This window comes from Varroa jacobsoni, unplaced genomic scaffold (genome assembly GCF_002532875.2).
Source record: "Varroa jacobsoni isolate VJ856 unplaced genomic scaffold, vjacob_1.0 scaffold_736, whole genome shotgun sequence".
Classification (NCBI taxonomy): domain Eukaryota; kingdom Metazoa; phylum Arthropoda; class Arachnida; order Mesostigmata; family Varroidae; genus Varroa; species Varroa jacobsoni.
In genome coordinates this window covers 41,996-57,437 of record NW_019213638.1, presented here as the reverse complement: position 1 = coordinate 57,437, position 15,442 = coordinate 41,996, and the positions used below count along the sequence as shown (strand labels likewise).

The window sequence follows — 15,442 nt, the reverse complement described above, 5'->3', positions numbered from 1 at the left end:
TGACGACTTTTCTGGTAGTATAGGTTTACAGCGACCAGCAAGCTTCTATGGGTTTCATTAACTGTGCATTAAAAATAAAAGACGGTGGGGGAGGAAAAAAGTGTCCAGCTTGGATTGCATTTACCAAATCGTCTATTGTGACGGCAGCTAGCGAGCAGGCGATCGGTTGAAGTACTTGTATCAAGCTTCGCGCGTCGTCGCAAATCAATGGATATATGTTGGCAAGCTATAATCCCTCTGTATTTTTTCTTCTGAAGTTTCAATTTTATATTTTGGTGTTCCATGTAAATTAGACAAAACAACTAACACGACCAGTGGGTTAAATCATCCAACATAAACCAATCGAACATCGGGTACGAATTGGAAAAATAAGACTGTCCTATATGTAATAAACAAATAACTAAAACTCGTAAAGAACAGTACATGGTAAGGTGCGTAGATCAAACGTAGATACAAACAACTTACGAAACCTTGATCAACGGAAATAATCATAGCGTCTTTATGGGTTATTTCTTTTCAACTACCGGCATAAATGTATACAAACGTTGCAAATAAACGCATTCTTGACCTTCTAGCTTTTTGCATATCCTAATTGAATTACGTTATTTTATGACATATTCGCTAAGTAACTACGCTCGTATCAACATGATCGGTTCTCGAATAGCGGTCTTATAGCGTGCATTACTTTTTTTTCGAGCTATAAGTTAGTAATACAACTATTCGTATGTTCGCTATCAGATGCAAACAAATACTTCTGAAAATGAGAGGTGGCTTCCTTGTTTTATTTTTTTTTTTTCGAAGTTCTCACTTGTGTGCACCTGACGAGTTGGCTGAATATGCGAGTTGTTATATACAATATATAGAATCAACTTACTTTGGCGCTGCATAGAATTACTTCAAAAGTAACACATGACTTAAAACTTAACCTCACTAATACTCGAGTCTGAGGTCAGCTAACACTATTTTCTTGCGTATGCTACAAATTTTCTATTCTCTCCTGCGAAAATCAAATGCGATGCGTTTTAGTCAAAAAATAAGAAACGTTTCAATTATTTATTATTTTTTACTTTTATATTGTTATTATCTTATTGTTGTGTTCGGCAGCCGTCAATAAAAAAACAAACCGAACTAAATCTACATACATCCCAGGCTGTATTTTTTACACATATTTACATGAAATCCTTTTGGGTCGCAAAATCCTTTTGTATGCCTATCGACTTTCATTAATAATTACTGGATTGTTCGGTGTGATGCTCGCTGCCATAGTCATAATTAAAATCGTGATCGTTATCGATTGTTTAAGCAAATAATTTATCGGTAAATAATTGGTTTCAGGAAGTAAACAAAATTAGATCATAATGTTTTTCTATACGGGTTATATAATTGCCCGTGATCACAATTTTTGTTCGCTTGCCCTACGTACCTTCCTCGTGCAAAAGGAATAATATGTCTTTAGAAATTATAGATTCTTACCTTCAGAATAGATTAGAATACCTGCAGCAAAACTGGTAGAGTTTGATGCGTATACGCCAGGATCGTACTGAACCCGAGTCCCGAATCTCAAATCCATTCAAAATTCGAGGTCACTTCAAATAGCGAAAATTTCCAGTACGATACGTACGTTAACACGAAGCGTCTTTGATTCCCAATAAGGTTATCACAGCACATATTCCAGCCTTTTATGTTGCGGTAGGTGGACTTGATTGAATTAAGGTTTTTACGATTTGCTTCTACTTTTAACTCTGTTCCGGTTCATTGATATTACTCTATTGTATTGTAACAAAAAAAATATCTGAAGTTTCGCAGCAGACAATCAAGGATTACCAATCAGACCACGGTAATTACAACCGATACATATCTCATTAGTTGTCCGGTCATAGGTATTATTGTCCCGATATTATTGTTACAGTAGCCTACAAAAATCCTGACTTTTCGGGAAGAGCATGAAGTCATTAGTCATGAAAGGGTATCGACATTGACTGCTATCGATGTGATGCTCAAATTAGTTTCCTTATATAAGGGCGGTATTTAACTAAATTTGAAGCAGATACAGACAAATCCTCGGTCAGGATTCGCTGCAAATTTGTTCTCGACGAAGTTATTATTCTGCGGTGCATTTGCTTCAGACAAAGGTTTTCAATCTTAATTAAGTTTACCTTATTGAAGGAAGCGATTTAATAATTTTTGATATTAATACTTATTTTAGTACTATTTGAATATAATTTAACAAACATTATTTTGATTTGTGTCAATTTAAAGATGTAAGGCCTGATGTAGGAGCAAAACGCCATAAACATGAGTTAAAGACCCATATCTTCCAGTTATTATTTTTATTATGAGGGTCATCCTTTGAACACATCCTTTATCATCACACAAAGCCTGGGCATAAGTTATTGTCATTGTTAAACAATGACTACCAGTAAGTAGGGTACCAGAAAACCTTAACAATACTACCTGACGAACGAACTAGAACAGCATCGTTGATTTATTTGAAACCTTTGTGTGATTAGGACTATTTAGATTTAGATAAGTATTTAATGAATCAAACACAATTAGCCAATACCTACAGATAAGTTTCTATAGGTTAGGGCTCTATTTCTCTTGCGGCTTGCTGCTGTGCCATCAAGCCTCAAGAGAAAAAAATTAGTTAATTAGGTTAACGCTATAGCCCGCAGTGCACGCTAGCCGTAAACAGCGTTATATTTAATGAAATATTATTAGTCCATTTGCTACCAAAGTTGTTGGAAATGCTTATGATATATAGGTAGATAGATAAGAACTAACTTTAACAAATAGTAACGTGCGCCTGATGACTGAAACCACTCCCGCATCGACACGGCCAGTACCTTTCATGTTAAACTCGAAGTTGACTAAAGCTCGGTACAATATCAGCGGATTATTCCATATCTAGAGAAATAAAATGAAGAGTGCGGACGTCCCACATCAGACTACACAGGATGGATGAGAAAGTGCACATAAAGAGTGATACCTCATTTTGATCTACGGTATGAATGCCCATATCATAAGACAAAGATGCTCATAGGACACGAACGGTTTTATATACATATATGGCAAAAACAGATGTGGAAACTTATGTACCATACGCGTCGGGCGGAACCAGCGATATGGAGCTCACGATTACGAGACGCGACGCATTGCCTGGAGAGAAACTTCGCAAAGTTCCGCGTATGCCTATATCCGCCAGCAGACAGTGAAAGAAATTGTCGTTTATCGGAGACGCTGAACTCCCAAGAAAAATAGGAGCGCCTAGAAGAGTAGAGTAGGCGTGTGAACATAGGACGACCTCAAGGAGGAAGAAGAGAAAAGGAGACCCGAGCATCTAATCCATTTAGTGACGACATAGGTAACATTTGGGTGGAAGTCTGAAGTCAACAAGGTTAGCAAACGGACTTTTGATGTAGGATAGTCGCTGAAGTAATACTAATGCGTGGGGTAGTGCGTCCCACACTACATAAAATTTCAATGTATCCTTTATGTCAAGTCAAAGTAAAGAAAAAAAAAGATTGTTTCATATATAGAAAGGAGGCGCTTCCCGATTTCAATGCATTGCTAATGTTGTGAGACAACGAATCGAGGAAAGACCAAGTCGGCGACGCACACTTCTGTAAAATGAAAGTACCACTTAAACGAAAGGTAGGGTTTTTCGTCAAGTTCATGTTTTACGCATCTTGATGAACAACTGTGATTGAAGTCTATTGCTCAGAAGAAATGTTTCTCTGCGACTGACCTCTTTATACTAGAGGAGTCGTTTGGAAAAGGTGGTTTTTCTCAACTGTAAATATACAATTTCATGAGCTAATTTGTAAAAATCTAGCTCACTAAATTGTAAAAATACAATTTAGTGAGCTACATCAGAGGTGGATAGTTCTCGGCGTTTATCGCTTTATTACATGTCACTAGTTGGTGGTTTATACCTCACTCATGAAAAATGTTTTTATTTCACCTCAAAGAATTTACCTATTCGACTTGCTTTTGTGAAATTGTGTTTAAGAAAAATTGTGGGAAGTAATTTGTAAACAGACTCACTGTGAACTGTGCCGCATTTAAACTCAGGTAGAACTTCTAATATAGCACTGCTATCGTCTACTTATCAAGTGCGAAACGCACCTATAAAGAAAGCTTTGTCAGATACATTTCGGGACAATTATAATAAAAAATAAGAACACAAATATAGGCAAAATATTAACTTTCGCTTACAGTTATATTCATTATAAAGTAAGCTCGACATATTTATTATAAAATAAATATAAAATAATAAAAGCGATTTTCTACAGAAAAATAGTACATATATGTTACATTTCATATCGGCGTTGTATTTCTTGTATAAACTGGCTCTTTATACGTATTTTGAAATTATCGCATTTATCATTTTGATTTAAAAACGCACAACAGTCAAGCGTAGCTACTGACATAGACTATTTATATACAAGCAAATATGGTTTATCCGTCCATTCCGACAACTGCTATTTCGGATGTCAAGATCCCCACTAAATCGCTATGTTAAAATCAAATAGATGCTCAATGTGAATTTGTAGATAACCACTGTCAAGGCTGGCAATTGGAAACAGATCGTTTTGTGTTCTATCCAATACCCGGTAAAAAAAATATACATGTAACACGCTAGTTTACCTGATCTCGCCACAGTAAATACAAATGTCAAAGTGACGAAGTGTTTATAAAAGTTTAGGAAATTTTTATTGAACGCATTCAGCGTTCCAATCAAGCAGTGTTTTAAATTGGCATTGGTTGATTGTAAAAACATAGCTGCGAGCCGTTGAGGCAAAGCGCGGTGTATCGGGTACCGATACGAATGTGTGTTTTAAAACTTTCCCCATAGAACACTTCATCGTAGCAAGGAGCATCGCATTTGTAGAGGCAATCAACGACATAATACCATTTAACAATTATCAGAATATGCGTGAGGTTCGCGTAATCTTTATCGGATGTTCTGAGTATGGGTTAGCTTTTCCAGTGTTATTTAGCAGAATACAGCTTAAGAGTCGCAGTCGCATAACTACGTAGAGCAGTTTCCTGTTCAGCGGTTGCATTACTGGTCTGTGGACTTCTTCGTACCCTTATGCCAATGAAGACTGCCTCGTGCCCGGCCGACAATCGTATACATCCCAGAAAGGTTTATCGTAAAATTCAACCTAATCTATTCGGTGCTATTCAGTACGGTTAAATTCGGTGAGGACACGGGGTCGTCCTAAATGGGAAATCCAGTTATATATCCAGTAGACACGTTATTGGGGGCTCTCCTCTTTTACCACTGTGCAGTTATATTGTGACGTAGCCAACCCTACTATAGCTGCGTTTGATGTAAAAAAACTAAGGAGCTCAATTTTACGATGACACCTTTACGATCTGCTATTATCGACGATTCTTACTGTTCCCACTAAAAGATATTAAAAATCAAAAGCAAATTTCTTTGATCTTAAACAAAACCACTCAAAAAACAAGTTTTTTAAGTGGTTTTTTATAATCATCGGACCCACTGCTGATCATATCTTCGATGGTTTTCCCATTATTTCAGGAAGATTTTTCAAAAGAAGCACTTTCGAGTTCAGCTTTGATCTTGAGATTTTGATTCTGGAACTTTTTTGGATTCGATCTGGGAAGTTTTTAGTTAAAAACTTCACTCATCGAGTCAAAGTTCCAATTAGTAATTTTCTAGTAATTCGCTAGTACGTACTCTGTGCTTATTTTGTTCTTGGAATTGTTATGTTTTAATGTTATGTTAAGATAGCTTTCACATTAGATCAGCAACGTTTAGCAATGTTTAGTTTAGAAGAATATTATACATACTGAGAAGCCGCAACGTGTAGAAAGCATTTTTCATAAAATGCAGGTCTTTCTCCCTGTATCAAATAGCAGCAGATAAAAGAGCGCAAACGCGATGTAAGTGGAAAAGCAGGAGACTAATGACGTTTTCCTAGGAGAAATGGCTTCAAGTGATATAGTCTGCGACGCGGAGTCAACTCGTGGTAGATTAAGATCGTTCAGTTTACCACATAATACGCGTATTAACAAATGTTGCATGAAGTGACATTTGGAAGCCATAAAAAAAAAAAGCGAACTTAATATCTAATTCTAGGAATTTTGTATATTTGTTAGCTTTTCTAGTAACTCAAGGAGGAATGGAAGCGTCTCGTTTTGATGGTGCTTTTTCAAATAAAAGCAAGCCTTAGATAAAACTATCCGAGTCTTCCTTAACCAACCGTAGTTTGTGTCGTTCGATATTTTTGTATGTATAGCATGCCTCCGGCAATGGAGATGATGAGTCGTCTCCCGCTAAGGATATATGTATTGCATCCGCCCCGACAAATAAAACATTCGCTCATCTAGATGACGCAGTAACGACCCATGAAGTTCGAATACCCAAGCATCAGGCGAAGAGACAAAAACGTAACAAAGTGGATAGTGACAATAAGCTGAAATGTTCTCATTGTAATAAGAAAACTGGACTTGCCTCAACCTATGACTGCAGGTACCTTTTTCAAGAACTAATAACGCGTAAAACGATTTGTTGTGGAACCTAGCTAATCGCTAGATTCGCAGGACATATTGTTTATTGCTGATCGTTCTACGAATATTGAAAGCAGGCAGCGTCTCGAATCCTGGTCAGTGGCTATTGCCGCGTGTTGGTGGTCTTGGTTCATGTTAGTTACAGGTTGAGTTGCCATTACACATTCCATATGGACAATGGTCGGCAAATTATTTCAGAGCGTGTTTTTTGACGTTCATCGGTTCTTGGATAACATTAGTAGTTCGACCCGGGAAAAACCCAGCACAAAGCTAGTACCGTACGCGCCTATATGAAATCAAGGTATCTACTAGTAGCGTTCTCGTGACGATTTAGGTTTAGGTTAGATAACCGCGAATGGTTTTCTAGGGGCTAGAATAGGGAAAACATTTATTTCAACTATCAAAAAATCATAGTCCTTTCCGGAGCGTAGGATTGAGAACAAAATTGCACTAGATCGTCTTCAGGGCGTTCTGGATTGCTGACGCCAGTATCGGACATGACATATTGATGGGAGCTTCGATTCAAATGAATCAGAGCTGTTTTTTTAGACATTTAATATCGTCTACAATAAAAGCGAACAATGACGCTCGTGGAATTGAATGCTTATTGCAGGTGCGGGAAAAAATTTTGTTCGGAACATCGTTACGCGGAACTGCATAATTGCTGTTTTGATTATAAAAAACAAGGACGACTAGAGCTTCTGAGAAACAACCCGATTGTCCGGGCGGAGAAACTCGAAAAAATATGAAGTATCACTAACCTAAAACATAATTGTCTGACAGAATCTAGTGTTGCGGTTATCGTTTTCATACAAAGAACGCATTTTGCAAGAGTTAGACTTGGGATTATAGCTGCTGTTCATTTCACCTCGTGCTAGTTCCGACCAGCTCAATGAAATAAACTCGATGGACGGTTCGAACGTTAATTTCTGTTACGAAAGGAACATAAACATTCGGGGGAGCACCGGAACGTTGTGTGATAACGTTTGTATAGAGGCAGACTTTTTCTCTATTGGCATACTAAATCGCCCCGCAACCTGCGTAGCCATCTTTATTTTGAATGAGTCGACTGCCTTCATATTTATTCTAAATAAATGTATCGAATATGAGCAAGATCACAAGAGGATTGTTTGGGGAAAGGGGGGAGTGTTGCTATGAATAGTTACGAGACCAAATAAATGGGGAGTAGATAAACGATGGGATGGGTCATTTGTAGACGTCAATTCTTTTTTTATCGCGTGATGTATGGTAGTGCAAAGGTTTGTTTGGCAGTAGATTACGCTATTTATGAGATTTTTTTTAGCGATATTTCTTGCTTTTTTTTTTGAAACCATCAACTCTATGCGCTGCGAGTTGGTGGACGCAGGCACGATGGTCGTACCTATTTACGAACGTGGCCAGGTCCAGTTAACAATACCAGTATATATGGCGATTTAGTAAATGCGGCATACTTTTCGTGAAATTCGCCAGCTATCCGTGTATGTCCGTCTGATTTATAGCATGAGGCAGTGCATAATAAGGCTGCGTACCTTAACTCAAGCCTTGATGCTTAATTCAAACATTTTTGCCATGCCTCCACAATAAGCTATAGGTGAGTCGATGATTTTACCTGTAACTTTTAGCCCACTTTGCTAACTTGCATGGGGAAATGACAAAGTTACGGTTACGCATTTTGTTCTCGCGGTGGCTTTAAAGCCTGTCCCGGGCTGTAGAAGTCAAGGAGCAATTCTCACCAAAAAAGCTGAATGTGTCTTATTAATTCTTTTACTTTATACACAAATGTTTTCGAGAACTTCAATCACATAATAATATAAAACCTAACATATAATGAAAACAACATAGATGTCTCAGAATCCATTTCACGTAAGTAATAAACATAGAAAGAGAATAAAAATATATGGTGTAAGAGATACAATACGAACAATGTAATATAAACAATATTTAATAAGAACAAGTAAAAAAAAAAGAAAGGTATCGATTCGTATTGGCACTGTTTTACCCGTATGAGTACCTACAAAATACGGTGCGGTAATTCTTTTCCGTCACAGCTGCCTAACGTTGGCAGCTCGACTCGTCAAAAATGGTGCTCAAACTTTCGGTGCATTTTTTGCAAACTATAAGTGAATGCCTCTTGAATAGGTGGATTTAACAAGGACGGAACTAGACGGTATCTAGCGAAGTCGGGTTAATGGTAAACGGTGTCACACCCTGAAGGCGAACGTGGAGTTTACTGTTTATATTTGTCCGTTCATTTTGTCAAATTTTAAGTAGAATGATTTTCAGTCGGTCGCGCTCTGCACAACACTTGGAAACAATTTCCAGTTTAATTGTTTCAGTTGATAACTTGACAACGTAACATTTTTCAGATGAGACCCAGTTTTCTGAAATAGTTCAGAAAATACCAAGTGGCGGAAATTGGGCCCGTTAGGCACCCAGACATCGAAGTTTGCAGTAGCCCACGACACGATAGCTGAGGCGGCAGCAACGATGGTATCACAAGTCAGTTCTATAGCGAGCCATTTGTTTAAGTATGGACAACTACGTAGAACAATTTTACGAGACTTTTCTATAAGAAGAGAACCGTTGTAGCGAAGTTTTCGTGTGCAAGCCCAAAAGTTGTATGTTGACGTTCGTTCTTCAATTCTAAAGGTAGACGTCAAAAGAAACGTAAAAACGAGAGGATAATCAAAATTCCAGTGCAAAAAAGCGCAGATGTGAACCATACTAAAGATTTGAATTTGTGAGCGGGATATTGTCGGTCAACCTGAAATCTCATTAAAAGTCTCAAAAAAAGAAATGTCTCTTAGGAAAGGAAGTTTTACCAGTATGCCAATGACGCCAGTAAATTGTTCGAAGCTGCTACGAAAACGAGCACGAAAATTGGCTTCGAAGGACTTCTAAAGAAGAACACGAAGTGTTCGGCCAAGAAAAGCATTTAAATAAAAATTACCTGCGGCATCTAAAAGGTTTCGACTGACCGACTGTAATGCATTATACATTAGGAAAGGTTGTGTGGGAAAGGAAAAGGAGTATATATATTTCCGTGCGTAAAAGTCATGAAAAACCATGGCCAAGTCAGGTGGTCAGCAAGTGCTAAGGCTAATACATAGTATATTAATACAGCTGTCCGCATTAACTTCGATCACCTCTCCGGAAACAACAAAACAGTGTAGGTTCTTCGATCTCAACCGTTCCAGCCATCTCATCTGTTCTCCCGTCCTGAGTTTCAATCCATACGAGAAAAAGGAGCCTACAAATAACAGTTGAACTTCTAGTCATAATTAGTCTGTCATCGACTGACAGCCAAAGTATGTCGTCCCTTTTTATCTTGGAAACAGGGGATAGGAAAATGGGTCTTGCAAGGGATGGTGAGCATAGAGTATATATGTAATCAGACTCGACTAGGGCAGTCTGGTTGTGTAGTTCTGCTCTAAAACAACAAACTTTAGAAACAAGTTTTGAGATTCTTAATTAGTTCGAAAATGTATGAAGCGTGCGGCATATGTGTGCAGACCAACAAAAAGACCTGTCTATTCAAAGACAGTTCGATGACTCGTATCGTATGTGTGGGCTATTTATAGTCAATTGACTAATTGACTCAAGCCTGTTCTTCTCGCCTACTTTATGACTATCGGCGTGATAGATAAGGCGCCGAACACGGAATCAGTTGAACGATGCCTTGTACGTTACTACTTTGTTTCCTCCCATTTAAAGGCGATAAGATCAAACTTATTATCAAGAAATAAAAGATACTCAACCAAAAGACATTTCATAACTTAACTATTTTACGGTGTAAAGGTTCACAATATCCTCTGGCGTAGCGTTACGAAAGTGATAAAAATAGATTACTAACCTACTATGATCTCAGTAATTATTATTTTATGGACCAAGCTGCATTGCTCGTTCTGTGGCAGTCAGCTGCCAATAAAAAATTAGTACCTTGCCATTGACAGAAAATTCAGCACATCATTTTGTTTTTTTTTCCGGTGATTCATGTACGGGAGAGTGCGGCTATGCGGGCCATTCTGGTTTTCTCGATCAGAGAACGTTAACCGAGAATTCTAATACCGTATGAATTCATTCATTTTTTTCAGTTACTAAGCGCAATCTGTGTCATTGCATTTATTCTTTAACAAAAAGTGGGAGCATTTTGAATAGCCAGGAGTTTTCCTTCTTCGAACCTCTGATGCGTCATAGAAGAGCAAAATAAATACCTTATTTTTATCACAGATGTGCCCATAAAAGCTACGTTTCACTGTTAAGGTCAAAACAAGTTGTGCTTCATTAACGTCATTAGAGTGTACTATAATATATGATTACGCAAAGGGTCGGGCTCTATGGGCCAGTATTGCTTGCTACACAGATTAATGAAAAGGATTAAGTTGTCTACAAACCAGGCTTTTCTAGCGGGTATATATATATATATATACGCGTGTCTATATTATACTAAACGAGTGTGTTGTTATTTCGTGCTTATGCGCGACAATATCAAGTTATCTTTGGAACAAATCATAACGTCCGTATTCGCTAAAAGCACCGTCGATGTGACGTTGTCACAATTTACGCAATCTAGCAGAAAAATGTACTAAATTGTTAAACGAATTTTATTTACCTGCTTAAACATGTCAGGTTCCTAAAGGACTTGAACGGCGTGTTCTTTGACCAGCGATATTAAAGGATCGTTAAAAACAGCCCACTTTAATACGTTACTCGTACAGGATTCTACTTGCTTGTACCCCATTCCGTCGTTGTTAGGAAACAACATAGCACCAAAAATGGTGGGTACATAGAAAAAAAAAGCGAATGTTAATGAGAAAAATGATGGTGCAGCTGGATGTGCGAGAAATAACTGCAGGTATTGCAGATGTCCTGCCATTAAGGGAGCAGTTGGTGAATTTGGGCTAAGCAAGACCACGATGCAACGTCAGCTGTCTAATAAGCTAGAGCTGCTGTTAACTTAGACGAGCTTGCTTCGTTATATGTACATTGGTGCCGTCTGTTTAATGCATGTCAAGAGGCTACATTAGTCGTATACCTTATTCAATGGGTAAGATTATGCAAGTTCGTCCTATACTCAAAATAAGTTTGCTAAACGACCGACATGAACTTACGACACAGTTGGGACCGCGACGAGGCTGCAGGGAGGGAGGTATTATACAATGAATTTCTATATGATAGCCCGACAAGATATTTTCTTCACGCGCAATAATGAGCTTTAATGAGGAAGCGGTCAAATCTGCTTCGAAAGTATCGAAGCTTTGGTAGAGTCATGCAATGCTGCTCCCTTAGATATCTTCAATCCAGACGAGACATCCCTTCTTACGATCATGGATGCTGCGAAAGTAATTGCGGTTAAACAACGGAACTCTTTTTTTTTCTAATAATAATAATATTGAGAGCACGAAATCCTTGCTGCAACACTCGCCTTCGTATGCTCAAAAATACAGTTCTGCCGTATTTGTGTTTCCTTGAATGTATTTCAACGAACATAATGTTAAATGGATGCCCCGCTGGAGGGAAAGGTTCTTTAAACGCATTTAGATGAAATAGTGTTTTAAGTATTTCATCGAAACCATTCGCTTTTCTCTAGAAAAGCCACTTGCGCTAATCGAAAATAATCACAAGCCTAAGAGCAATTTTTTTTACACCACTACTCGAACAAGCTACAGCGCTTGGCGTTGGGCAATTCAAAGCTCCACTTGGTATGGGTTAACAGAACTTTGTTACTGCTTGCGATAGAATGATTACAATCCACGATGTAGTGGCAGAAAGTGTACGCGGACAATTATTTACAATGCCAAATATTGTTACATTCACAAAGAATGGCCTATTACGGGTAATGCAGGCCGGTCGCCAAGCGGGGCTGTCGGGCTATCACGGAATGTCATTCCAGTAGGACAGCCGTTTGTACTAGCAGCTCCAGAGAAGAAGAGAGGAGACAGAATCCATAAATACTAATTCTCACAAAACAACATCAGTTACAGTGTCTTTGAACGCATGCTTAGTTGCAGATCATTCTATCATCTATTTTCTTTACAGAAACAACTGAAAATTTGGAAAAATGTTTAACTAAGATTATGAGAACAGAATCATTAGTGGCTCATGTTGTCTCACCACTTTGGGCCGTGTGGGCTAACGGAATAGATGTCTATCTAATTCTCAAAAATGGATCACTTATTGCTTCCTCATCTTAAGCCAGACTACGTAGGAGTCCTTAACTCGTGTACTAGTTTAATTCCGCTTCTGCCTAGGCAGCGGCTTCTCTGAATATTACCGTTTAATAAATTTTGACTCATATAGCCCTTTTTGATCTTTAGGCTGTAATGAATTTAAACCTTCTAGATTACTAGTTTATGTGTTATATGCAAGAATGAGAAAGTTCCGTTGCAAAATTATATCTTCGTGGTTACCCGTGTCGTTTTAAAAAAAGCCAAATAGCCAGACGGTAACGAAGTATATCTTGAGGCCTATTTCTGTATTTACAGTGCGATATGGTATGGATGGCTAATGCGTCCGTCTTAAATGTGTATTGGTGTGGTAACCATTATTAACGAGTACGCTACCACGGTGGTTTAAATACCAGCGTTTGCATAACTCATCACCAGATATTAAGCAGGAAAAAGAAGTAGATAGATTTAAGAGAAATAAGGTATTATTTTTATTTAAATAGATAGCTATTCCTCTAGCTGCCATACCGCTCCACCAGGACTCAGTCCGGTTAGACTTCTACCGAAGGTAAACCCTTGATACTACACCAAAAAATAGGTGATTACAAAGACTTGTTTAGATAATGAAATTATTGAAGGTGTTAAATAAATAAAGAACAAAAACACAATTTTCCATAATTTTAAGCCGTTAACCTCGGTAAATGACAAAAAGGGAATGTGTACAAGGAGCTAGAGCTACTTGCACACATCAAGTCAGTCTGAGTTTTTTCACACAGGTTTATGGCCATAAGTACTTGAGAAATCGGAAAACACGTAGCACCAATCTCATGGTACTTTTTTTATTTATGCCTATTGTTTTCATCACCGATTAGCTTCTTCCTATAACAGTTTTGCGATTACCATACAGGCCGAAGAAAACAGGTGAGTTTTTTGTTCCAGATGTACGTTGGCGTCCCCATGACGGCTTACTAACGTGTTTGCCTACTGTGCTTAGAGACATGAAGGGGGTTTAAACGTGAAACCGATTTTCGATAGAGCGCACTATAAGAAACGCCCCAGGAGGTAAGAAATGTATGCTCTTAATCTTTTCAAATGCGGAGAATGTCTCCAACGCGACAAATTGCCCAGGAGTTACTAAGAGGGCGCTTCACGGAAAATATAGATTCTTTTCCGGGCTACGGGTACCGAGCCTTTTGGATTTAACAAATGGGGTGTTGAAAACGGACCGCGAAAGGCGGGACATGTCGGTGGATACACCCCAGAGATCGTTACATTCTGTGGTATCTTTCTAGTGATGACGTCCTTAGCGTAACGGGCCTATTGAAAGGAGTCAAGTGTATAGATAATGTCGATGACCTGGCTTTGCGCATCACTGCCCGAAACAAGAACGTCTTCCAGAATGAGGCAGAGCTTACAACGACCACAATAAAGGTTATGCTGGAAGGCAGGTTGCGCCCGAAAAAAAGTGAGGCCATTTATTTGACTGATAAGAACGGGTGCTAAGAGGAGAGTGAATCTCTAGTTGGAATAAAGTATCATTAAAATTAAAAGAAAACCCAGATATCTTTTCGACATAGGAGTCAAGAAAGGCGCAGATGTAAAATACCCAGCGAAAAAGGTCGAGAAGAGCGCTGTAAATTTTGCGAGGTTAAGCTCAGAGGAGTGCTGCCGGAAAGAGTAAGACTATCGACAGTAGCTAAATCTGTTGCATCCTATACTGCTCTCGTTTCAATTAACATAATTGTCGGTAGAAAGAGAAAGATAGAGGGATTCTGCTTTTTGCCCAAAGAACGGTAGCAACCAAAGTAGCCTGAGCTTAACGAACTGTCTTCACGGCAATCCTCCCAATTCTTGCCAAATTGTTGCCATGAGGCCTACTACATGAGAAGAAACTAGAATAGCAAGAGCATAAAAACTACTTTGCATAAGTGGCAAGAAAAAGGACCATTTGATGCACCAGATATCGACAAAAAGGCATGGCCATGCGCTCTGAAATCAGCACTGATAGATGCTGTGACCAACTGCGGTCCGTTTTAGGAATAAATAGCAAAGATAAGCGAAACGTAGATTACTATGTGCATCTTCTGCGTACGTGGAGAAAAGGCGGGCTGAGCACATGAATTTCCAGCAAGCAGATGCGACGCGAGGAGGGCAGAGGCGTCACAAAGGACGGCGAGCAAAGAAACTGTGGAAATCATGGTAAAATCAAAAGATTTCTAGGCAGTTGCCATGACTGCCTCGGCAGTATTACACAAAAAAAAAAAGAAGATAGTAGAAAAGGTAGTTGCTCTTTGTTCTGTGGGATCTTTCGCATCTCAGCACGGATGGGAAGTGCCTCTCGAACTTAATGGTAATCATACATCTAGACAACATTATGGACTTTTCGGAGCAATGCCGGACAGTGAAAGAAAGTCCTCAACTTGTTAAACTAGCGGATTTCGTTTCGTGTAAGGAGCCAGCCGTCTGAGGCGATACCGCAAAAAAATTAAGAACTTTTACTCCATGCTACTACTAGCAGGTAACAGAACCTGCTACCTAACATATTTTCATTGCTGTTTTTCTTATTTTAAATCAAATATCTTAATAGATGTTGCAATGGGACAGCAACACCTATTAAGAGAGTAAAAAAAAAAACTGGCTGGAAAGCACTTAATAATAATTGCTAATAAAATTTTCCGTTCATGGTTTTAGCACCGTAACTTGTGCTTGGCCGTCATGATCATTTATTC

The 15,442-nt window shown here is 38.6% G+C and overlaps 1 protein-coding gene and 1 long non-coding RNA gene across 2 annotated transcripts in view; one reads left to right on the top strand and one right to left on the bottom strand.

Moving 5' to 3' along the window:
• Positions 1-15,442, bottom strand: part of LOC147753114 (uncharacterized) — an 89,132-nt gene that overhangs the window by 32,879 nt on the left and 40,811 nt on the right. The gene's annotated exons all lie outside the window — the stretch shown is intronic.
• LOC111263122 (uncharacterized) lies at positions 3,540-7,654 on the top strand. Its single transcript, XM_022837960.2, has 3 exons — positions 3,540-3,654; positions 6,276-6,508; positions 7,160-7,654. The coding sequence occupies exons 1-3, from the start codon at positions 3,631-3,633 to the stop codon at positions 7,293-7,295; spliced, it is 393 nt and encodes a 130-aa protein (XP_022693695.1). The 5' UTR covers positions 3,540-3,630; the 3' UTR covers positions 7,296-7,654.

Bases quoted from the DNA above. Each gene is read 5' to 3' on its own strand.
- LOC111263122 (XM_022837960.2), top strand. From the start codon at position 3,631: ATGAAAGTACCACTTAAACGAAAG. The intron at 3,655-6,275 runs GTAGGGTTTTTC...TTGTATGTATAG, and splicing joins AAGTACCACTTAAACGAAAG to CATGCCTCCGGCAATGGAGA. The intron at 6,509-7,159 runs GTACCTTTTTCA...TGCTTATTGCAG, and splicing joins GCCTCAACCTATGACTGCAG to GTGCGGGAAAAAATTTTGTT.